This window comes from Rhinatrema bivittatum, chromosome 2, assembly GCF_901001135.1.
Source record: "Rhinatrema bivittatum chromosome 2, aRhiBiv1.1, whole genome shotgun sequence".
Classification (NCBI taxonomy): domain Eukaryota; kingdom Metazoa; phylum Chordata; class Amphibia; order Gymnophiona; family Rhinatrematidae; genus Rhinatrema; species Rhinatrema bivittatum.
Window position 1 is genome coordinate 600,177,177 of NC_042616.1, and position 25,058 is coordinate 600,202,234.

The window sequence follows — 25,058 nt, forward strand, 5'->3', positions numbered from 1 at the left end:
GTTTCCATGTGAAAATGAGTCACCCGCAAATGAGAGTTGACTCCTTTGAGATCCAGGATAGGACACAATAAAATAAATGGAATATTGCCTGGTACTTTCCTGAGATGCAGGCACTGGAATTACAGCCCTCAGACTGAGGAGCCTTGACAGGGTAGTTTCCACTGTCTGCTTCTTCTGCAGGGAGTAGCAAGGAGACACCATGAACACGTCCCGAGGAACAATGCAAAAGTCCAACGTATATCCTTCTCGTATCACCTCCAGAATCCACTGATCCAATGTGATCTCAACCCACCTCTAATAAAAGAGAGAGAGACGTCCCCTTATCTCTTGTCCCCAAGGGTGGGTCGGCAAACCTTCATTGTGAGGCTCAGGAGGATCCGCCACCCGAGCCCACGCCTCTCAAAATCTTTGAACTCCAAGTAAAATGAGAATTACAATTTTTTTTTATTATCAAGAAGCCCTTATTTAATTGAAACCAGTCTTTTCTTATGCAAGAAAAAGGGTATAAATTAAACAATTCTTTGTTTGAGACAATTCAAATAAAGGCTAATTCAGAATCAGTGTGAGTGAAATAAGTAACCCCTAATTTCCTTAGTACAATTGGCTAATTAGAATCAGGTGCTTAAATAACAGGGGTAACAAGTAAACCTACCTGCAGAGTAAACCTACATGACCGATCCACATGATACAGTGACCACTGGGTGTAAGACCATCAAATTTGGACATCCTACTACTAAATCTTTTTAAAGCAATACTAGACATATCCTCTCCTAAATAAAAGGTCTAAAATGTTGAGTTAGGTTTTCACCATAAAAGTTACTGGGAACTCATCAGGCCACGATCAAAGGAAAGTTCAGAGGATCTATAAAAAAGAGTAGTTGATGCTTATCTGTCTGGCTTACAAGAACATTTCTAAACATTTGGGGGCTCTACCAATACAGTGCTAGACAATCTACAAAAAGAAAAAGTTGAAGACTACAGTGACTATCCAGAAACAGTTGTCCTGCCAAGATCACTCCAAGAACAATCAAGAAAGTCAGCCATGAACCCATAAAGAATCCCAGGCTAACATCTAAAGATCTGCAGGCCTCTCCTGCAAAGGCTGATGTGAGGGTTCATGCGTCAATCATGAGGAAAAATACAAATGGGAATGGTGTTCATGGGAAGATAGCTAGGAAGAAACCACTGCGCTCTAAAAAGAACATTGCTGCCCACGTTGGGTTCTCCAAAGAGCAGCTGGATGACACAAGACTTCTGGAACAATGTTCTCTGGACAGACAAGCTAAAAATTGAACATGTCGGACACAACTACAACTGTTTTGTTTGGCGAAAACCAAATACCGCCTTCCATAGTAAGAACTTCATCCCGACCATCAAGCATGGTGATGGAGATGATATGGTGTGAGGCTGCCTTCCTGCATCAGGACCTAGATTAGCTTGCCATCACTGATGGAACCATGAATTCTGTTTAATATCAGAAAATTCTAGAGAAGCGTGTCAGGCTATCCATCCGTGAGCTGAAAGTGGGCCATGTAACAATAACCCTAAATGTTCAAGTAAATATACTACAAAATGGCTGAAAGATTTAATGTTTTGGATTGGCCAAGTCAAAGTTCTGCCCTTAACTCTATTGAAATGTGGCAAGGACCAGAAGTGAGCTGTTTATTCAAGAAAGCCCTCAAATGTCACAGAGTTGAAATAATTCTGCATAGGAGAGCGAGCCCAAATTCCTTCAGGGCAATGTGAGAGGCCGATCAACAGTTCCAGGAAATGTTTAGTTGAAGTTATTGCTGCTTAAAGAGGTCCACCAGTTACCAAATGAAGGGTTCACATACTTTTTAACAGGGATATTTGTTTATTCTTTTTGTTGGATAATCAAAATATATCCTTTTTGTCTGAGATATTTATTCAATTGGGTTATCATTCTGTCTTATCAAAGTTTAGATTATGATCTAATCAAATTTTGAACTATAAACTGTGCTAAACTACAGACCCATCCTGTTGGGGGGGGGGAGTTTCCCCAAACTTAGCATTGTATAGATAACAGACAGATGTCCTACATTATTTACCTCTGGATTATCTAACAGGAGACAGCCCAGCTCATAGCAAGCATATGGCTGAATGTACAGGTTGTTCTGACGGCCCAACTCATCCTTAACAGCACGCTGAAAGAACTACGAAGAAAAGTACAGAGAATTAGTAACTGTACTAACGTGCAAACAATACTCCTAAAAATACAAAGATAAAAATAAAGTCAAGCCACAATACATAGAAACAGAAGCATGATGGCAGAAAGACCATATGGCCTATCTAATCTGCCCATCCATACCAATACATTTAATACAGAAAGATTAATAGTTATTAGTACATGACAGGCAATAAAAATACAAGAGTGGAAGATGAACTGCTAAGCATTTTGTTTCATTTATTTTGGAATGACAGTTTTACTGCTTAGTTTTTCAAAGTAATCATGGAAAACACAAACTTTTAAAAACAAATGGTATCTTCCAATAGCCATACTCTCCTCAAATCAGGACACTGCTCCTCTGAGGCCAAGCAATCTGACTGGCAGAACCCCAAGCCTTAGTGATTCCCTAGAAGTGCTCTTCAGCAAATACATTTTTTGCTTGAAATGAGATAAGGGGGTTATTGTGTTATTACACACATGCACATACAAACAAAAGGTCAAGCAAACACGCTGCAGGGCACACTTTTTCATAGAAATAATATAGTATAAAGATAGTCATCAACGGCCCTGTCCTTGGAGGACAACCGTGTCAAGTTAATAGTGTCAATGAGATCTGACTATCACCCTGACAAAGGGAAAAACATTTACATTCTAGAATTCATCTTTTACCAGAGAACGCTCACTGAATGTTCAGCAGTTGTCCTGACAGGTGGGTGGAGTGGAGGGGGCCTACTGGTTAGAGCTACGGGCTGAGAGTCAAAGAATGCAGGATTCAAATCCTTCTTCTCCCACTGGCACTCCTTATAACCTTGGGCAAAGTCATGTCAACCTCCATTGCCTCACGCAAACACACCCAAGCCCTCTGGGACAGGGGCCTAACCTATAGTACCTGAATGTAACTTGCCTTGATCAAGGGCTTAGAAGTCAAGTAATTAAATCCAAAAATATCCATGTCTTTGGCAATATAAAGGGCTGTAACTCATGCAGGGGCAACAGTGCAGCCCCTCTTTCTCTCATTAGTGAGTAATGCGCACCTTTAGCATACGTTCTTTTGGAATGGTATGGCTATGACACATTAAAATTAAAATTGTTGTTAAACAAGTGTTACCAGACCTCCAATTTAAAAAAAATAATTCAGTTTTCAATTACAAATTCCTGACATTGTAATGCAGTGCACAATTCCAGCCCTTCAGATCCGGTTTTCAGGATCCCCAATTATGTATTGCACGCATTTAGGATAAGAGCCAGAGTAATCAAACTAACATGTTCTCAGCAAAAACCAAACTGGATAGTGATCTAAAAAGCCAAGATTATGTAACTCTTACTCTGACGAGCCATTAATAAGTCAGTGCCTCAACAGCAGCAGTGTAAGACATCCTGCTGAACCAGAAACAGGAAGAGCGACTCTTACTATTCCAATCCATACATGCACACACACATTATATACATACAGCCATACACTGTCACAGTATTTTTAAGGATTTACCTGAACAGCATCTTCAGAGTTTCCTAAGCATTTGTGTATGGCACCAAGAAGCAAGTTTCTCAAACCGACAACAGAGGGATCAACCACCTCATGGCAAGCTACACATGGACAAAATCACCAGAGTTTATTATGTTTTGTTTTTTACATCAATCAATGCCATTATATTCTTATCTTATGCTTGCATTTCAGAGTCTCCATTTTGACATCTTATCTCATCTCACTTGGCTAACTACAAGTAGACATCGTCAAGGGACAGGACTAGTTTAATCTACAAAATACCATGCTGGCTGTTTATTAGTTCTGTTACTTTTTCTTTTGGTCTTTTTTTACTCTCCTGGCTCTTTTTTTTTTTTCCTCCATGTATTTTCTCTCTCACATTTTTATCCTTTTTGAAATAACACATGTACACCATTTATTACTGCTATGCCCCATGTACTTTAAAAACAACAAAAACCCATCCTTTCCTATTAGTATTCAATCTTTTATGCTTTCTATGCATCAGTGTTCTGGCAGCAAAGAAGTGCCCCAATTTACTTTTGGCTAATGGGAGGAGTTTTTAAATACTTTAAACACTAGCATGGCCTCAGAACTGAAATAAAAAAATCAGAACGTTAAATAAGAATCAGTTCGAGAATCTTGATGGCTTTGTTTGCCATAACTGCCAACTGAATTCCCTTCAAACCATGTTCCTGCCAATACTGCAAGGTTTAATGCACTGCCCAGTCTGCCGCTGGCACGGCTCTCAGTTTGCTACTTGCTTTTCCTGAGCACACAGGTAACTACAAACGTCATTGCCATCTGTGCTTGGATCAAAAAAGTTCTTATTACAATAAACTCCAGAAGAGAACCTAATAACGTAGGTCATATTCCTAGTGGTTAGAGCAGTGGGCTACGAACCAGGAGACCAGGGTTCGAGGCCCGCTGTCGCTCCTTGTGACCTTGGGCAAGTCACTTTACCCTCCATTGCCTCAGGTACAAACTTAGATTGTAAGCCTGAATGTAAACCGACGTGATATCTCAGATCGAATGTCGGTATATTAAAAAAAAATAATAAAAAAATACAGCGCCAATTCCAAATGTTTTGCTGTAGTCTGCACCCTGTGAGTGAAAGGACATAAGCAGCAGGGTGATAACAATCAGAGAACACCCTCATGTTCCTTTACCTTGACTCATTCGCTGTAGGTTAGGAAGGGAACAGTTTGGAATAGCCTTCCACAGATACAGCACCTCAATGACTGCCAGCACACACAGTTCTTTGGTTGGTACTTGTTTGCTCAATCTGTCAGCCTGTAAAGCGCGAATGAAGAGCACAACATGCATTCTTAGCAGAGAAAAGATATTGTGACACTCTTACTTAATTAGCAGTACATAACACATATGCCAGAATGTTTCTATTAATGAAAGCTGAAAAGGAGTTTGGATACTTTATCGGTTCTAAATATGTAGGAAGCAATTTTCAAAGGGCTACACGTGTAAATGTAACATACTATTGTAGCATTTATGCATATAAAACCTATTGACAATTCAATGGCGTGTATTTTAGTAATTTTCAAAAAGCATTCTTATATGCGCAAAGTGCATTTATGCATGTAAAACCCAGTTTTAAGCATATAAATCCCTTTGAAAATTACCCCTATAATGTTCAGAGAGGCAAGGATTCTCTTAGGGGACCACTCAACACCTTTCCACATGCCATAAATAACATCTCAGAGGAAAAAATGGAATCTGATGGGGGATTTCAGCTTACGATATACTAATATTGCATTTAATTACTGTGCCAAGATTCAATATGTTACAGCTATAAGAAATGCAGAGTAGTCAAAAATTTCAGTTATGATCTCTCCAGTAACCAACATTCTGCATTCTTTCACACTGCCCTTATATCAAATGGTTTTCAATTCTGTGACATACAGAAGATTAGAATTTTATTCCTCAAAACTTGGTTTATTTTGTACTGACCTAAAAGATCCAAAATGATGATCAATGATGAAATGTAGAAGCATTAGTTCAATATCCACATCAATAGATCACATTTTTGAAATGCAACCTTGCACCTTAGCCAAATCTAAATGAACTTAACTCCTTTGTATGATTAAGAACATAAGAACATAAGAAATTGCCATGCTGGGTTAGACCAAGGGTCCATCAAGCCCAGTATCCTGTTTCCAACAGAGGCCAAACCAGGCCACAAGAACCTGGAAATTACCCAAACACCAAGAAGATGTGTTTGGGTAATTTTCTCTATGGTTTTACTTTGTTTACAAAAGACTGGGATGGTTACAGAGTAGAATTACATTAAAAACCCTAACCAAATACAAAAAGGAGGAAACCACCTAGCATTATTATACAACATCCATAAGGATGACCTCCTTATGAAGGGACAAGTAATTTAACTCTAGCCTAGTCTCAGATGGAAGCATATTCCAGAGAGTGGAAGCCATGGCTGACAATGATCTAGACCAGAGGTTCTCATTCTCTTTTCTGTCGGGACACACCTGACAGATGGTTCTCACATGCGTGACACACTGAACACATGATCGTCACGGGACTAAATGTAAACATGCACTCTTGTATCTACAGGAACAGCCCTGACCCCCTAACAATGGGTGCAGAACACAACTAGAGCATTTCCCATTCATTTTACCATACAAACAAGATTTTCTGGTGTCATCTCAGTAGCAGCAACATAAACACTCTCTCCTATCAGGCACAATAGCCCTCCTTATGAAAAAAATGGTAATTTACCATCAATGCATGTCCTATTGAGAAAACACAACAAATAATATTGATGCAATTGCCTACATGCTAGTAAAATACCTCACCTCGATCACACACAGAATCGACCTTCACCAAGTACAGAAAGACCACAAATTACAAATATGGAGACAGAAACTGGAATGAGATCCCAAAAAGCCACTCTGCATTCAGTGCAAAGCAGATGAAATGGAAACAGAAATATAGCACCTAACAAATTCCCAGGATCCGTAATAATGTACACAAACTAATGCACAAAAAGTTACACCTACATTATGGAACTCATTCAAACAGTAACAACTCTACCTACGTAAAAGGCAACACTACAAATATTTAACCAGGCCCTAAATACCAATACACCTCCTATTAGCCAAGCTGCTATAGATCCCTACACAGAAGCTACAAGTTTGCAGAATGCCCTTAGCTGGGTCACACACACAGAACACAGACACTCACCAAGTACAGAATAAAATGACCATCAATTAATGGTTTTGTTTTTCCACTGCTGCACTGTATACACTGTCTAGTTTGTCTTCTTGCTGTTTCCAGTTCAGTTTTTGTCTCCACATTTCTATTTATACATTTCTCAAGTAATATAAAATAATAATTCTAAAACTAGAAAAATAAATATGTTTCAAAACAATTGATAAACAGAACAACATTCAATCATTAAAAACTTACAAAATTTTAAAAATTCTCTAAACACCAATAAAATACTTCGAACAGCAGACACATCACAAAATACCTAATAATTAAAAAGGCAGTCAATCCAGAAAGATAAACTTAAAAAGCCACTTTTACTTATCCCTCTCCAGCAACTCTCCTACTCCTTTCCCTTGTAGGCCAATAGTTCAAACCAGAAGCAGCAATAGCTGCTGAAGCTCTGTCCTCACACTCCTCTTCCTTAGGGCCCATGACTAGTCTGTCTCTCACACACACACTCACACTTTCTGTCTCTCACACACCAGTCATCTTTCTCACTCTCTCTTACACATACCAGCCATCTCCCTGACTAATCTCTCTCTCTCTCTCTCACACACACACTAGTCACATCTCTGACCAATCTCTTTCTCTCTCACACCCACTAGTCACCTTCCTATTCTCTTTCTCACAGACACACACACCAGTCACCTCCCTGACTAATCTCTCTCCTTCACACACACACACACTAGTCACACCTCTCTGACCAATCTCTTGCTCTCACATGTTTTCTCTCTCTTACTTACATGCACAGTCTCAAACATTTTCTCACACATGCTGACTCACTCTCTCTGTCTCACTCACTCACCCCCAGCACATGTCAGCTACAACACAAGGCAGCTGGTTTGCTATTCAAAAAACCTTCAAAAAAGAACTAAAAACGTGGATGTTTACCAAAACTCCCAATGACTCTCTGTTATTATTTCCCTCCCTATCAACCTAAGGAAACATGTGGAACCAATGCATGCACGTAACATAACCTGTACAGTCTGACACCCGAACTACGTTTATAACGCCTACAATAACTATCGGGCCGATACAGTAAATGTCGCGACAGCGCACGCCCAGGCCACTCTCCTGTGCACGTGATTCAGGGGGAAGAATATGCTAATGAGGGCCCGCGGTAAAAAGAGGTGCTAGGGACACTAGCGCGTCCCTAGCACCTCTTTTTTGACAGGAGCGGCGGCGTCAGTTCTCAAACCCGCTGACAGCCACGGGTTCCGAAAACAGACGCCGGCATAATTGAGCGCCCGTCTTCCGACCCGCAGGCCGATTTTAATTTTTTTTTTATTTTTGGGGCCTCCGACTTAATATCGCTATGATATTAAGTCAGAGGGTGTACAGAAAAGCAGATTTTTCTGCTTTTTTGTACACTTCCCCGGCGCCGGCAGGCGTTAATTTTTGAAAGTAAAATGTGCGGCTTCTCTGCACATTTTGCTTTCTGGATCACGCGGGAATGCCTAACAGGGCCATCAACGCGCATTTGCATCTGCGGGCGCTATTAGTTTCGGGGGGGGGGGGGGGGGGTTGGACGCGCGTTTTCAATGCGCTATTACCCCTTACTGTATAAGGGGTAAAGCTAGCGCGTCGAAAACGCACGTCTAAACGCAGGCGTACTGTATCGGCCCGTATGTTAACAATCGCATGAATCTTTTGAACACTCTATTAAACATCGAAACTTTGTAAACCGTTGTGATGGTGAAACCGAATGATGGTATATAAAACTCGATAAATAAAATAAATAAATAAATATTAAAGCAGAGTCGTGAGAGGCTGGGAACTGCAGCAGGAGTGACTCCCCCCGGCCCCGCAGCAGTAAGGAGGCAGAACTTAGCTGTTTGCCTGTGTTGCAATCACTGTGGCGCAGAGCAGTCAGCTGAGAATGTGGCCACATGGATTTCCTGCTGCACCGCTATCTGGGAAATCCATCCATTAGTTGACTTGGGTCTGCGGCATTGGGCAGGCTCCAACTGGGGGTATCAGTGCTGGGAGAGCACAGATGATGAGAATTGAGATACATTGAAGATTCTCTGTGGAGGGAAGGAGCTTGCTCAGCTCCCAATCACACTGGTGTCATGGCTCCCTCTGCCTTTCTGTAACCAGCCTGTAAAACTACTCCCTTTCCTTGCTTAACATCCCTCATCTCAAATATCCAGGTCTACTTAGAAATTTGTCCTTTCATAAAGTGGACAGTTGTAGGCTGATAATTAGTAAAGCAATGGTCTGCCGAATGACTCACTACATCCAGCCAAGGAAGAGCATCCCTAACAGTGATTAGATCACTGAAATGTGTGAGGCGCCTTTAATGTCCACCTTCCATGCAATCAGCAGGAGCCAAGCCCTGATCTTATCGGGGAGGCGGTTTGCTATTTCATTCATCAGCGACCCTGGGCAGCTAATCGACAGATTTCCCAAATAGAGCACGGCAGAAAATCTCTGCAGCCACATTCTCAACCCACTGCTCTGTGCCGCAATGATCGCAGCACAGGCAAACGGCTGAGTGCTGCCTTCTTACCGCTGCAGGACACGACTTTGGCAGCAGCAGCATGCATGGCCCTTTCTTCTTCCCTTGTGCCCGGTTAAACATCACTTCCTCTTCGGGGCCGCAGGGGCGGGAAGAAGAAAAGGCCAAGTTGCTGTTGCTGGCTTACACAAACACTGCCACCGTTTCCCCTCAGGGCTTGAATGTGCTGATAGCATAGAATTTGTTAAATTCGTTGAAGAATTGTGCGAGTCTTGCTGGGGTGGAGGAGAGGGAGGGAAGAGCGGCGGGAGACCAGGAAGTGCGCAACACACCGGCTGAGAACCACTAATCTAGACTTAAGCTTAGCCCTCTATTACTTTAATAGTGGGAATCAACAAAGCTTCTTGACTAGATCTCAACACCTGTTAAGGTGCAAACCGGGACAATTTTACTCTCAAATAAGCAGACCTTTCCCACACAGCACCCTAAAAACCAGAGAAGGTATTTTAAACTAAGCCTGAGCCTTAAAGTAGAGAAAATGAAGCAAAGGGAGTGAAGAAGCCCCTCTAAGGTTTACCCAACACAATTTTAGCAACATTTTGGACCACCTGTAGCCTGTGCAAGTCTCTCTGGGAGGCCAACGCACAAGCGAGATACCACTAATGCATGCACATAACAGGCTTAAATGAATGTGTTTAACAAAGATGCAAATTCTGCTACTGAAAAACTGGACTACATACCATTTGGGCTACCTGTGCCTGCATTGTGTAGAAATTACCTCATTTTGTAAAGGCGCTTCTCTGCATATATAGGACACAAGGATATTACATCAACATACTAAATTTGGTTTTTCCCCTTCTATGCTTTCCTTGTGGAATGCATCTCTTCTATTGAAAAGGATGACTCAAAAGTAACTCCAAGAGATTTAACTAATAATTTGACTCAAAATCAGCAGAACCAGGGGTCACGATTTGAAGCTCCAGGGAGGAAGATTCAGAACCAATGTCAGGAAATATTTCTTCACGGAGAGGGTGGTGGATGCCTGGAATGCCCTTCCGGAGGATGTGGTGAAGACCAGAACTGTGAAGGACTTCAAAGGGGCGTGGGATAAACACTGTGGATCCATAAAGTCAAGAGGCCGCCAATGAAGAGTGGGTGACTCGCCAGAATGATGGCTACTGCCTGGAGACAATACCCTTATTCAATAAACATACACATGCTTACTGTGACTCCAACATCGCTCTAAGCTTCAACAGCAAGAGGAAATATGGAAAAAAGGATTCACACTCACAAAGAGGGGAGTAGCTGGCTTGTTACGGCGGTTACTACCCCAAATCAAATAAGCCTGATACTTCACTTTCAATGCATATACAGCATAGTTCTCTGCTTCAACGGCAGGGGAGAAGAAAAACTGATACTTCACACATCCAGCAGAGCTCTCTGCTTCAACGGCAGGGGAGAAGAAAAGAGGGTTCGCACTCACAAAGCGGGGAGTAGCTGGCTTGTTACGGCGGTTACTATCCCAAACCAAATGTGCCTGATACTTCACTTTCGATGCATATCCAGCATGGCTCTCTGCTTCAACAGCATGGGAGAAGACTGATACTTCACGCATATCCAGCATAGCTCTCTGCTTCAATGGCAGGGGAGAAAAAAAGAAAACTGATACTTCACGCATATCCAGCATAGCTCCCTGCTTCAACGGCAGGGGAGAAGAAAAACAACCAATAAGGGCTGTATAACATAGTCTGGGTAAAACAAATAAGCATGGGTGTAGCTTGCTTATTGGCAGGGGAGAAGCTTGCTTATTGGCAGGGGAGAAGAAAAACAACCGATAAGGGCTGTATAACATAGTCTGGGTAAAACAAATAAGCATGGGTGTAGCTTGCTTATTGCGGCGGCTACTACCCCTAACTAATCAAGCTAGATATTTCACTTGGATGCAGCTCCATCACTGCTCTCTACATTAAAGGTGGGGGTGGAAGGAAAATAGAACCAAGAGCTAAGAGAAACAGATAAGTATGAGAGAAAAAATGTGTGAAGCTTGCTGGGCAGACTGGATGGGCCATTTGGTCTTCTTCTGCCGTCATTTCTATGTTTCTATGTTACCATACTCCCTATTTAATATCGCTGACTTGGGCTCTGCTCTATCATTCAAGATTTTTAATGCCTTTTTTTTTTTTTTTTAAATATTCACAGCTAACTTATTATAAAGTAGCATTCACTCTCTCTCTCTCTGCTCCTGAATCCCAGGGAAATGATCTCATGGGCCCACGCTACCGGTATGTGCTTCCAGGGCCCAAGCAGGAGATCCCCCAGCTTTGCACTTACTGTCCTCTCTCCTCCTGAGTCCTGGAGAGAGGATTCTCCTTGCTTTCTGCCTATTCTTCAATATCTGGGCCCAGGTAAAGGGATCTCCTGCTGCCACTTTCACAGTCTCTCTCCTACCTTGCCCTGCACTGACCAGTACCTATGTGCCAGCCTTTAATTAGTTATTTTTGTAAATACACAGTGGCTTCTATGACTGCTGCTGGCAAACTATTTTTTGCTCCGTGTGCCACTTTATTTCTTAAAAGCACTGGTTTTTGACAAAGCTACAGTTTTAATTCTTTTCAGCCACCATAACAATTTGTGTAGGGCAATGGAAAGTGCCTTAAGCATTACTTATTTAAACATTTTTCTGTGCTGCGCCCTTTTGGAGGGTGCGATCAAGAAATAACTTTAAAATAAATATTAATGTAAAGTTGGCATCACCATATAACCATACCATTAAAAACATAAAACCTAAAGGCAAAATTATAACAGAAGACACAATCTGAACAACTAAATTCAATGAAACTATGCCATACGAGATGACAAATGCAGCAGCGTGCTAAAGACATGAGGTTCAGCTACTCATTCAGTGTGCGCTGGGATACAATCTGGGCTCGTCATTCCTGTCTCTTCTTGTTACACAGGGTGACTCACTGATGTACTAGTTCCTCCTACACAATGGTGAGTGGTGCTCAGAGGTATTTTGTAGCAGCCAATCTCCTACTGCATTTTATTCTTAGACGGGAAACATTGTAACCTTTTGTATTTTCCATAATTGTGGGATGAGGTCATTTCTGATGTAAAGACACTATAAAAAAAAAGGTACCATGTAATCTCTTGCAGATATGCGTATTTCATGTATTCTGTAGGGGCTGGTTGCCAGGATGTCCAAAACTGAATTTCCTGACTTTTGTGTGTTTTAGAACACAACCATAAAATAATAAAATAGTTTGCAATGAGCTTCAATTTATTTAATCATTTATTTATTTTTCTGTATTTATAACTCGCCAATGCTGAAGCTCTAGGTGGCGAACAAAAGTGCATGCAAAATTACAGAGTAGTGACAGTGCTGGGCAGGCCCTTCCATGTGCCACAGGCCATGTGTCAGTCTGGGATGATACTGTACCATTATAAAACAGCCCATGTTTCCAGTGAAATGGTACTGCTAGCAACATTCACATCAATGAGGACCCCCCCCCCCTTCCTGTCAACCTTAATGGGGATACTCTGCTCTGTGCACCAATAGCCACAGACATCAGAGAGCTAACTGCCTGAGAGAGCCATGCAGAATGAAAAATGTCAGTGAAGTTGAGAATTTCTCCCAGGCTGCGTAGTGCTAAAATATAAGTCTATAACATCTTCAAATAGAGAAGTTACTTCCTCCATCATTTGGAGTTTGTGTTTGTTAAATGACAAGAGAAGATGTGGATTAACTCCAAGCTCTTGTGTGACATATCAGAAAGGGCCATGGCAGCTCCAATAGGCTCCAAGGGTGAAAGATGGATAAAGGCCACTTAGGTACACAAAATCTAAAAGTAAGACCTGGAAATATATTTAAATGTAAGCAGGGTTTCTCTTCCCAAGGGTGCATCATATTTATAATTCAGTCACCACAGCTCAGTGTTAGTGCTGTCTGCATAGTTTGAACTCACTCCTTGAAGTTTTACAGTCAATCAGTCTGCAGATGTTATCTGCATCTCCAGTTACTAGAATCTGGTTCTCCTTAATGTTTTTGGGTCAGTGCTGAGGTCCTCATTGGAGTATTTGCCGACCATAGAGACAGAGTAAAGGGCGTCTCTTGCCTGTTCAGCATGGTGCCAGCAATCTCTTACTATGGGTCTCATCAGCTCTGCTCCACTTGGGGAGGCACTTTCTAATTCATAAAACAATTTAACAAGGGGCTCCACTTAGCATGGTCGCTTCAAGGGTCAGGATTCTTTGTGTTTGTGAACCAGAGAAAAGCCTCTTCCTGACCATATACACTTCTGATTAGGTAACAGAAAATTGTAAATAAAAAAAAACCCAAAAATAAAAACTATACAAACCATATTCCAAACACCCCCAACAAAACACAAACAAAAGAAAAAAAGCATTTAGAAAGCTTTTCTTTGCTTTTTGGGTTTTGAGCCCCTTCCACTGGGGCTATAAATGCCCTAAATTCCCTCCCCCTCCCCTGCAGCAATTTTTCACTCTCCTACTAGAGGAGTCATCAGTGGTGACTATTCCTTGTTGAGGAGGAAAAATAAAATCATAAAGCTTATGACAGCAGGCTGTTAACATCACACAAGTGTCCTTATCGCACTGAAACAAGCCTGCTTCGCAAACTTCATTGCTACTGTGCATGCCCTTATTTATTTATTTATTTTTATTGCAACAGTCATCTTCTCCTCCTTAGGACTTCCAGCTCAATCTGAACCGATTTCTACAGGGGCTGTACCTTCATACACAACTATCCAATGTTGTTCCCTATTTCTAGCCGGCCCTCCAGCAACCGCAGTGACAATTCTCACCCGCAGGAATCACAGAATGTTGCTCCCTGTGGAAATCACTACATCTACCACCATGAACCTAGTCGATGGGGGAGAAGGGGGGTCATTTCTGAGCATCCCCCACACTTTTACCTCAAGCACTGTAAAACACTGAATAGTCAAGGCTGGGGCTGCAGATTGCCGTTTTGGTTGGGGTGGGGGGGGGGGGGGTGGGGGAAGACACTATACAAAATCAGCCTCAGTTCCGCCCACAATCCCAACCCCTTCTTGAGATAAGAACATAAGAAATTGCCATGCTGGGTCAGACCAAGGGTCCATCAAGCCCAGCATCCTGTTTCCAACAGTGGCCAATCCAGGCCACAAGAACCTGGCAAGTACCCAAACACTAAGAAGATCCCATGCTACTGATGCAATTAATAGCAGTGGTTATTCCCTAAGTAAACTTGATTAATAGCCATTAATGGACTTCTCCTCCAAGAACTTATCCAAACCTTTTTTGAACCCAGCTACACTAACTGCACTAACCACATCCTCTGGCAACAAATTCACATCCAACACACTCTGGTTTACAGCGAGGGTCATTTTTATGAAGACAAACAAACAATATTAACACTACACCTCCAGTTCTGTAAATGCTTACGCTGCATCCACACACCCCACAACTATCCCCAACAATGGGCGCCCCTCTAACTCACCATACATAACACCCTTTAGGGCCCCTTCCACTGAAACTCGATAATTTCTTACACCTTAAAAGCAAGGCACACTGTTACCAAAACATCAGTGAGATCCGTCAAGAGGAGCAGCCATGAAAACACTGCAACACTCCCCGGAGCACCTCCTACTGGAAGATGCAGACTGGAAAACAGACCAAGCTGGACTGCTCCAGATTCCCCAGAGGGAAACTGCATGTTACCAGGACCCCTCACCCCGTGCTCGTAACAAGGCACCTCTGAAAGGCCTGCAGGCACAATTCTAAGTGTGATTATTACTAACCTCACTGGCATATTGGCAGGTGCTATTTATTTATTCAAATGATTGTCCACTTTAATATTTAAACCACAAAGTGGATAACCCTCAACCTAAAATATAGGCACAGTTCTACAAATATAAGACTAATAAGTTATTGACATATATCAGTTATTCCAAACTATTCTCTCCTGCCATCTCAGTCCAATAAACATTGATCAGATAACAGATCGCCAGGGAAATGTCTCGCAAAAGCTTGTTTAAAAAAAAAAAAAAAAAAAAAAGCAGCGTTCACTTTCCTCTTAAAGGACAAATACTGAGGCTCTAGACAAATATCAAGGGGAATACTTTATAAAGTGGTTGTGAAAAATCAAGTCCTGGTTTTATTTCCCCTGAGAAAAGTGAAGGCAGCTCTGCAGAAACCAACACAACACCCATCCCCACAAAAACAACCACCAGGCCCCCCCCCTCCTCTCTCTCCCCTGCTTCTAGCCATCTCCTCTCACCTTCACCACCACCTCTCTCCACTTCCCCCTCCTTCAGCACCTCCTCTCCTCCTGTCCCCACCCCTCCTCCATTCTCTCCCCACCCCTTGCTTTCTCATCTGTTTCCACTCCCTTCTTCTCCCTTCAGCCTCCCTCCTCTTTTCCCCGTACTCTCCTCCAGCTCGCACACACCCTGCTTCACAGCTCTCCGAGTGCTTCCCATTCTCTGTCCACCATCCACTTACCTGCACTGGTGGTGATGTGATGTCCTTCCCCCCCCCCCCCCGATTTTTTAAGAGATCCTGCAGTGACGGCAATACAAGCCTGTGGCCTCAGACAGTGTCTTTTAACTAATAACTGCAGGCCTAAAATTGGTGGTGCCATGGACCCTGTGGCCTACCCCATTCCAACGCCTTTGCCGTGTGGTATCCATAGGCCTGAGAGAACCCAAGGAGCAGAAGCTGGGCATGGAAAACAAACCTGGATCTACTGCACAGCAGTGAGCAGCATTGCCACTGAGCCCTCAGTCTGGCCCCCTTTCCTTTCTGACCTGATGGCAAAGTCCAAACTATAACTGTGATTTGTCTTCATTTAGAAATCAGAGTTGCTTACCTGTAACAATTGTTCTCCAAGGAGAGGAGGGAGCTATATCAGTCCTCACACGTGGGTGACATCATCCAATGGAGCCTGGCATGGAATTTTGATCTCAAAGATTCTAGAACTTTCAGCCTGCTCTACTGAGCATGTGCCGCTGTAGTAACCTCCCTGTCCCCCCTAGGCAGAGTCCCTCAATCCATGATATAGCTAAATACATAGAGAAACCAACTCCCAGGGGAGGCGGGAGGGAATTCTGAAGACTGACATCCTGCTGTCCTTGGAGAACACTTGTTACAGGTAAGGAACTCTGCCCTTCTCCAAGGACAAGCAGGATGGCAGTCCTCGCACATGGGCGAATCCCAAGCTATAGGCTGCCCAAAGAAGAAAAAATGGTAAAAAAAAAAATTGCATAATGCACAAGGCACCACACCTTTTCTCCCTTTTGTCTTTGAGGCAGGTGATTTATAATGAGCTCTTTTCCCAACTCTTTTCCTTTATAAGGAGGGAAAAGAGTTGGGTTCAACACCACAAAAATTACCACAGGAGAAACAAAAGACAAAAAAATCCAATTTGCAGCAGAGGTGCCTAAGGCAGGGGAATAATGCAAACTCATGGCGAGAAACCCACTTCACCACACAGAGTAATGCAGTCAAGAGTTTCCATACAGCTAACCCTGACAAGCACTACTAGACCTAGGTCCTCCTGGGTACAAATCACCAACCAAGAGAAACAGATGTTGGACAAAGACCTCACAGGTTTTCTTCATTATCACGAGACAAATGAAATATGTTTGGCCGATAGGAAAAACAGGCACAGAACTCAAGCAACTGCTTGGAAGAAGCAGCAGCTTAGGCCACAGGGTCCGTGGCAGATTCCTCCTGCCGAAAGACTACAAGAAAAGATCTAACCTCCAGGTCAGATAGTGCAGAAACAAGAGAACCAAGGAATAAAAGGTCTACCCATTCAAGGGGAGCAGCATGCCAAGATCCCAAGCACGGATGGAGAACTGCAACTGAAGCCCACCCAGTCTCAGAACTTACGTGACAGGCATATCCTTCCACCTGGCAGGATAAACCCAGGCAAGAGAGAAGCACCTTGGTTAAGCAAAGCAAAAAAAAGCACCATGGCTTCTCCTTTGACTGAAAGTTAGAAGAAGCAAAGAATATAAGGAGGCAGACCCCGGGGCTGCAGGAGAAAGAAACAGCCTCTAGGCTGCAGGAATCAACATTAGGCAAGACTCCAATTATACTAACCCCCCGCTGAACCCATCAGGGCGTTGCTACCGAGGCCGACTCAGTCCATAGGGCCCACCTCCTTCAGTCCATAGGGCCCACCTCCTCTCAGTAGTTAGGAGCAAAGTATATTGAGAGAAGGGTGAGAACATCCTCAGGAAGAAGTCTGGAAACCTCTCTGCTGAGAGACGAAAACAGGAATACTGCAAGAGCCAACCCCTGTAGAAATAGGACTGCATCAACAACCTGGGAACCCAGAGGTTACCTGATCAGGTTCAGTCTGACTAGCAGAACAAACTGCTCACCCACCTGGCATAGGTGTCAAAACCCTACAGCCCAAGGTAACTCATTCTTCCACTTAATAACCCCATTTCACACGAAGTGGAAACATCTGCAGGGACAAGGAATGCCTTGTCAGCCTACAAACGTTCCCACTGACAGGATTACACCTGAAAGAGGAAATGACAAACCTTAAGTGACTGCAATAGAGGTGCGAGACCTCTTTTCTGAGATCCTCTATCCCCTGATACATGCAGCCATGCATATGGCAAGCTGTCTGAAAGTACACATACTCTACCCTCTGTAGCCCGCAGGGTATCACCCAAACATGACAATGATTTGCAAGAGATCTCAGAAATTGAAACATGAAAGTCCTGCCCAGTAGGTTTCAGAAGAGATATTCCCCCATGCGGGACAAATCCTTAATCCGTTGCAGGGAGCAGATTCCCAAGAGAGGGAATCCATAACACCGTGAGGAGCCCAGGTTCGGGATAACTCCCTGCCTGGTTCGAGGCATCTCTGCTGCACAGTAGTGCAATGGTGGAGTGAGTGCTCCTGCCCAATGGGCTCTGGGATCCAGCAGGGAAGAGAGAGCGGTCACCGCTCAGAGGCAAAATCCACTCAAGAGAATGGGGAGTGAAAACAACTCTTTCCCAGAGCAAAAAAAACAAGGTGCCAAGAGGGAACCTACTAAGGTTATTTCTCAAAAGCCAATAGCCAAATCTCCTATCTCTGAAGGGGAGGGAGAACACAACATTAACCAGATCGCTTCTGATCCCAGAAAAAACCCTACTTTCCGCATGAAAATTGGGTACAGTCTATGACCTAAGAGGTTCCATTGATAACATAGCCAGTCCCTCGTGGCTGTCTAGTTGGATACTATAGCCTCCAAGGCAACTAGGCACAGGGATGCCAGCAAAAATGGTCCAGTCAACCCTCACTGCTCCACTCCCCCTCAGCTTTCTCTAGGGGACCTGCAAAGAGTGGTACTGATTCATGCAGATCGAGGCACCGATGCAACCCTGGAGGCTTCCCCATGAAGGGGATCCAGAACATAAGCTAATATGGGAGGGCCCCGTAAAGACCTGGCCCCTCCCCATAGAGGGAAGTATCCAAACACTACCATCCCAGTATCCATACCAAATACGGGGTGAATAGGAGCACATTCTCAGCAACTACATTCCAGTGCATCAGCATGCTGTGATGTCTTCCAAAAGGAAACACACACTAGAGAGCACAGAGAAACAGTTGTGCCTAATTTCTGCCTTGCAACTGCAGTGCCTGCACCCGCGAAGTGGTACTCCACCGGGCCGATGGTGGCATGTGTGCACTCTATATTGCAGTACACGTGGGCATAGCTCCATGCCATGGCCTGGACTAGCTGCAAAACTGCTGGTACCGGTAGCAGTGCATTGCACAAGAGCTAACAGTAGATAAGTGTACTGTGGCGCAGTTCCCAATGGTGGCAGATAGCAGCCCATGGTGCCAGACACTCGAGGGCACTAGATACAGTCTGTAGTGCCACCTGTCAATGGCCTCCCAATGGTGAACAGTATCTGATCAATGGTGGCAACAGCAGCCAGGGGGTTTAAAGTATCTCAGGCACCAACTACAACAAGAATGGCGGTGATGGTGATAACAACTTCCCCCTCCCTCTATTCCAAAAAGTCTACCTCTAGTTATAGTTCAGTCTTACTTCTAATCTCACTACCTAGGTCCTCTTGACCCTTTTGCTTCCTCCAATATTCCCAACTTGTTCCTTTGACCCCTATGTTAATTGTAACTTTATAATTTCAATTTCTTATCTTTTGTTTACCCCTGTTGAGCTGTAAACCGATGTGATATGCATATGAATGTCTGTATATAAAAGTTCTAAATAAATAAATGCCATCCATGGCATCCAGGCACTCCACAGTGCCAAATGTTTGGTGGTATCCAGCAGTGGCCATGGTGCTCAGAGGTCTAGGCTCCCCCACTGGTGTCAATCACGCTTGCAAGTCTCCATTATCTCAATGACGTCCCACGGAGTCAAAACCGTTTACAGCACTCAGCAGTCAATGGCGCCCATGGCACCCTGATGGATCACGGAACCTACAGCATTAATGCCTATGTCACCCGATGGCACTGACAGCGCTTGATGGTGTCTATGGCACTCAATGTTATCGAGGGTATCAGCAGCGATCTACAGCATTGAGGACATAGATGGCACCTGTGGCGCTTGATAGTGTCAAGGGAGTCCATGGTGCTTGCGGCATCCATGGCACCCAATGCTGCTCAACGGCACCCATGACACTCGATGCCGTTCCTGGTGCTCCATGGCATAGACGGTGCTCTATAGCATCCACTGTGCTTGATGGCATTGACAGCACACAATGGCAACCATGGCATTTGAAGGCAACCATGGCATCGAGGGCGTTGATAGCACGCACTAAGGCATTCAGAGTGACAGCACTCAACTGTGTTGATGGCTCCATGGCACTCTACGGCATCCAAGGTGCATTACAGCGTTCAAGGCGCTTGACTGGGTCGAGGGTGTCCACAGCGCTCAAAGGTACCCATGGTGCTCGACACTCCAGCATCTGACGATCTGTGCTCTGGCACAGACATGTATGGGCAACAGATTACAGGCATAGCACCAATGGTGCAGCAGCAAAGCTGAATGCACAGGCTCATGTTCACCCTCTCGCCCAAGGAGATGCATTGTCAAAGCAAGCTGACAAGCATGAGGGGAGACTACATCATCTAGGGCACATGGAGACTAGTTTCCAAGAGTTTGGGGAGGATAAACTCTCCTCTCCTCAAGGGAACGGTCCAGTCCTGGATGCCTTCACTCTCTGAGCCTCTGTCAATGCCCAGTGATCGAACGAAACTTCCTGGAATTCTGTCTAGATGGGAACTCATGCAAGTTCCCAGGCCAGAAACCTACTTAGACCACAAATGACTGTATACTGCTAGTCCTACGAGGCCCTGACAAAGGCAGCAAAAACAGATAAATTAAAGGAGAGGACAACTCAAATAAGCTGCAGATGCAGCATTATTAAGAAAAGAACAATCTCTGCCAGGCTGCACCGTGCACTAGGCTCAACCACGTGGCTGGCAGAAAGGCTTGAAATGGGAGAAAAAGGAGAAAAACAAAATAAATATCTTAAGGTATAAAAGGAAAAAGGAAAACAAAGGCTCTGTTAGGAAAATCAGCTACTGCTCCAGATTTGTCACAACAGTAGCTGCGAGGGAGAGAGCAAAGTTGAACTGTGACCACACGGCTCTGTGGAAAAAGATAGGCCAAGTGGCTCTGACTAAGGGGAGAGGGAGGAGACTACAGCTGCACATGCTCAGTAGAGCACGCTTAAAGCTCTAGAATCTTTGAGATCAAAGTTCCGTGCAAGGCTGTATCAGATGATGTCACTCATGTGTGAGGACTACCATCCTTGTTTGTCCTTAGAGAATGCTTATAACCTGACATCACTATGCAGAGCTGCCTGAGCCATACTCTCTTCAAGAGAGCAAGTATGTGGAATACCAAGGCAGGAGGGGCAAGCTAACTATTCTCTATTGCCTTTAATAGATGTGGCAATTATTCTCAAATAGCAAACTGGCTACAGGGAAACAGCAGATGAGGGAGATGAGATAGCATGATTTGCACTTGACAATGAAATGTTTGCATAGCTTGCTTCCTAAACCATGGGAAGACCCAACAGCTGAGCAAGCAAAATTGTTGGGAGCTCTTATTGTAATTCTTTTGTTAAACACCTTAAGGTTTCATTTTCAAAAAAGGGTCTTTCCATTCTCAAAACTCTTCTGAAAGTAGGGGGACAGTTACAATTTTACAAACCTTTTTCACGGAGAATTGTTCAATTTGATTGTTTTTCCTTTTAAAAAGTTTCTGCACCTCTTTAAACACAATCTGGGCCCCATTCAAATCACCAGTAGCGCCTTGACACACTGTAACAGCAAAAAAAAAAAAAAAAAGAGATCAATGAACACTTACTGCAGCAGCAATCTAACTCTCCACACGAAAATCACAGCCTGTCGATGTGCTAGGGTACTATCTCAAATCCTGCTGTTATAGAATGGAAAATCCATGATTTTTTCTTCATTCATTAAAACCAGTCACGCTGAGTTGCCCTACTTTTATTTGTAGTTTTTTTTAAAGATCTGGCCTGGTCTTGCTGTGACTGTCAGACTATCCTGTAACTAGGGATACAGCTTTTGGGATATTTGTTTTTCTCTGCTTTTACAGCTGTATTTTTCAACCCAGCTTTCCCCACATACTTCTTTCTCTTTTGGCACTTTGGTGTGGTTATCTGTCCACGAGAACCAACATATTAATTTTGCTTTTTCTCTTAAGATTACAGGCACAACATCCTTCCACTTCCTACGGAATATCGCAGAGAGAACTGTTCTACACGCTACAGTGCTTCTGACAAGTCTAACCAAACCACCAGAGGGAATGGATGTTAGACTGGCAATTTTTGAAAAAAATTAAAATAAAAAAACCCCACATGTATATATGTATTCTGCTTTCCATTTGTAATTTGGAGGCATGGTGCTCATTCTTCTGCTATACCTGTGCACTTCTGATTTTCCATGGTATGATAAGTAAATACAAATGAAATTAAGATTTTGATTTATCTGGCTCTATGCATAAAACTAGGAGTCCTACTTAAGAACATAAAAACATAAGAAATTGTCATACTGGGTCAGACCAAGGGTCCATCAAGCCCAGCATCCTGTTTCCAACAGTGGCCAATCCAGGCCATAAAAACCTGGCAAGTATCCAAAAACTAAATCTATCCCATGCTACTGATGCTAGTAATAGCAGTGGCTAAGTCAACTTAATAGCAGTTAATGGACTTCTCCTCCAAAATCTTATCCAATCCTTTTTAAATCACAGCTACACTAATTGCATTAACCATATCCCCTGGCAACAAATTCCAGAGTTTACTTGTGTGTTGAGTGAAAAAGAACTTTCTCCGTTTAGTTTTAAATGTGCTAGATGCTAACTTCATGGACTGCCCCCTAGTCCTTCTATTATCCGAAAGAGTAAATAACCGATTCACATCTACTCGTTCAAGACCTCTCATGATTTTAAAGACCTCTATCAGCCGTCTCTTCTCCAAGCTGAACAGCCCTAACCTCTTCAGCCTTTCCTCTTAGGGGAGGTTTTCCATCTCCTTTATCATTTTGGTCGCCCTTCTCTGTACCTTCTCCATCGCAACTATATCTTTTTTGAGATGCAGCAACCAGAATTGTACACAGTATTCAAGGTGCGGTCTCATCATGGAGTGATACAGAGGCATTATGACATTTTCCATTTTATTAACCATTCCCTTCCTAATAATTCTTAACATTCTGTTTGCTTTTTTGACTGCCGCAGCACACTGAGCCGACAATTTCAATGTTTTATCCACTATGACGCCTAGATCTCTTTCTTGGGTGGTAGCTACTAATATGGAACCTAACATTGTGTAATTATAGCATGAGTTATTTTTCCCTATATGCATCACCTTGCACTTATCCACATTAAATTTCATCTGCCATTTGGAAGCCCAATGTTCCAGTCTCACGAGATCTTCCTGCAATTTATCACAATCCGCTTGTGATTTAACTATTCTGAATAATTTTGTATCATCTGCAAATTTGATTACCTCACTCGTCGTATTCCTTTAGGTACTGTGCCCTTCCTCCAAAATATGAAGCCATAAATAAAGTAGGGAACTGGTCAAAAATCCAAGACACTGCATGTGGGGAATGGTTCTGCTGCTAGAGCAACCTGTAAACCACTAAACATAAGGTCTGCCCTTCTAATTGAATTACACTAAAAATGGCAAACAAGCAGGCCTGGTCTTAGAAAGCAGAGTTGCTTACCTGTAACAGGTGTTCTCAGAGGACAGCAGGATGTTAGTCCTCACACATGGGCGACATCTTCTGATGAAGCCCGGCACGGAATTTTGATCTCAAAGATTCTAGAGCTTTCAACACACTTTACTCAGTATATGCAGCTGCAATCAACTTCCTGCCCCTGGGGCAGAACCCTTCAGTCCATTGTATAGCTAATACATGGAGAAAACAACTCTCAGGGAAGGCGGGAAGGAAATCATGAGGCCTGGCATCCTGCTGTGCTTGGTAAACACCTGTTAAAGTTAAGCAACTCTGCTTTTTTCTGAGGACAAGCAGGATGGCAGGCCTCACACATGGATGATTCAAAAGCAACAAGCTATCAGAAACAGGACAAAGCAGGAAACCCTACACTGCTAAAGGCACTACTTTTTTTTTTTTTTTTTAATTATTTATTACTTTTTTCAAATTTCAAATATACAGAAAAACAAAAAATTTGAATATTGTTTACATACTTTGAATACTTTAAATTGCATATTTGAAAAACCAATCCTCCGAAATTGTCACAACGAAAATACAATCCAAATAGTGTATCTGAAAATTCAAAAAAAAAAATGGAAAGCAATTTTTTTTTTTATATGTGGAAAATTGAGGCTATGCAGGAATTTAGGAATATAGGAGATTAAACCATAGGAAATTACTAACGATAGCTATACATACTACCAGCTGGGATTTAATCTCTGCTTAAGCTCATAGTATTACTCACTTATAGGTATAACCTCTCTAGTAGATAATCTATTAGGCAAAGGAGTGGATGCAGTGGGCTGTTGAGCCTCCACAAACTGCTGGAGTTGTTCAATTTGAAAAAATACATACTCATAGTCACCTTTTTAAGCCTCACATCTACAGGGATATCGTAGGAAAAAAGTATAACCCAATGAAACTACCTTTTGTCTTAACATCAAAAATTCTCTACGACGCATCCTAGTAATAGGGGCTAAGTCTGAATAAATTTTTACTATCTGACCATGAAATGTAGTTGGAAATTTTTGAAAATGTTTTTTCATAAGATTACTTATATCTTTAGTCACAATAAAGGAAACAATTAGGGTATTTCTATGAATAACATCTAGACTTGAATCTTCCAAAAAATTAGATAGATTAGTTGGAACTGGGGATTTTTTAAGTAGGAAATAACACATTTATAGATGGCATCTCATCTTCAGAGTATAACAATACGTCTTTAAGATATTTTTTAAAGGAAATATATGGCAACTAACCCAGAACCTGTGGAAAATTAGTAATTCGAACATTTAAGTGTCTAGCTCTATTCTCTAATAATTCTAAACGATGAGATGTAGATAGTTGGTCTTTAACCACCACTACATTCAATTTTTGAATCGTTTGAATATTTTCTTCATTCTTATTAACTCTATTAGATATCTCAGTACATTTGGACTGAACTGATTGTAAATTCCCTTGAA

At 42.8% G+C, this 25,058-nt stretch overlaps 1 protein-coding gene across 1 annotated transcript in view; it reads right to left on the minus strand.

Moving 5' to 3' along the window:
* Positions 1–25,058, minus strand: part of TTC39C (tetratricopeptide repeat domain 39C) — a 184,433-nt gene that overhangs the window by 10,155 nt on the left and 149,220 nt on the right. The window contains exons 9-12 of the mRNA XM_029591144.1: positions 21,569–21,678; positions 4,838–4,961; positions 3,675–3,772; positions 2,070–2,174 (exon numbers count right to left, since the gene is read on the minus strand). Of these exons, the coding sequence (XP_029447004.1) occupies positions 2,070–2,174; positions 3,675–3,772; positions 4,838–4,961; positions 21,569–21,678 (437 nt within the window). The remainder of the gene's footprint in view (positions 1–2,069; positions 2,175–3,674; positions 3,773–4,837; positions 4,962–21,568; positions 21,679–25,058) is intronic.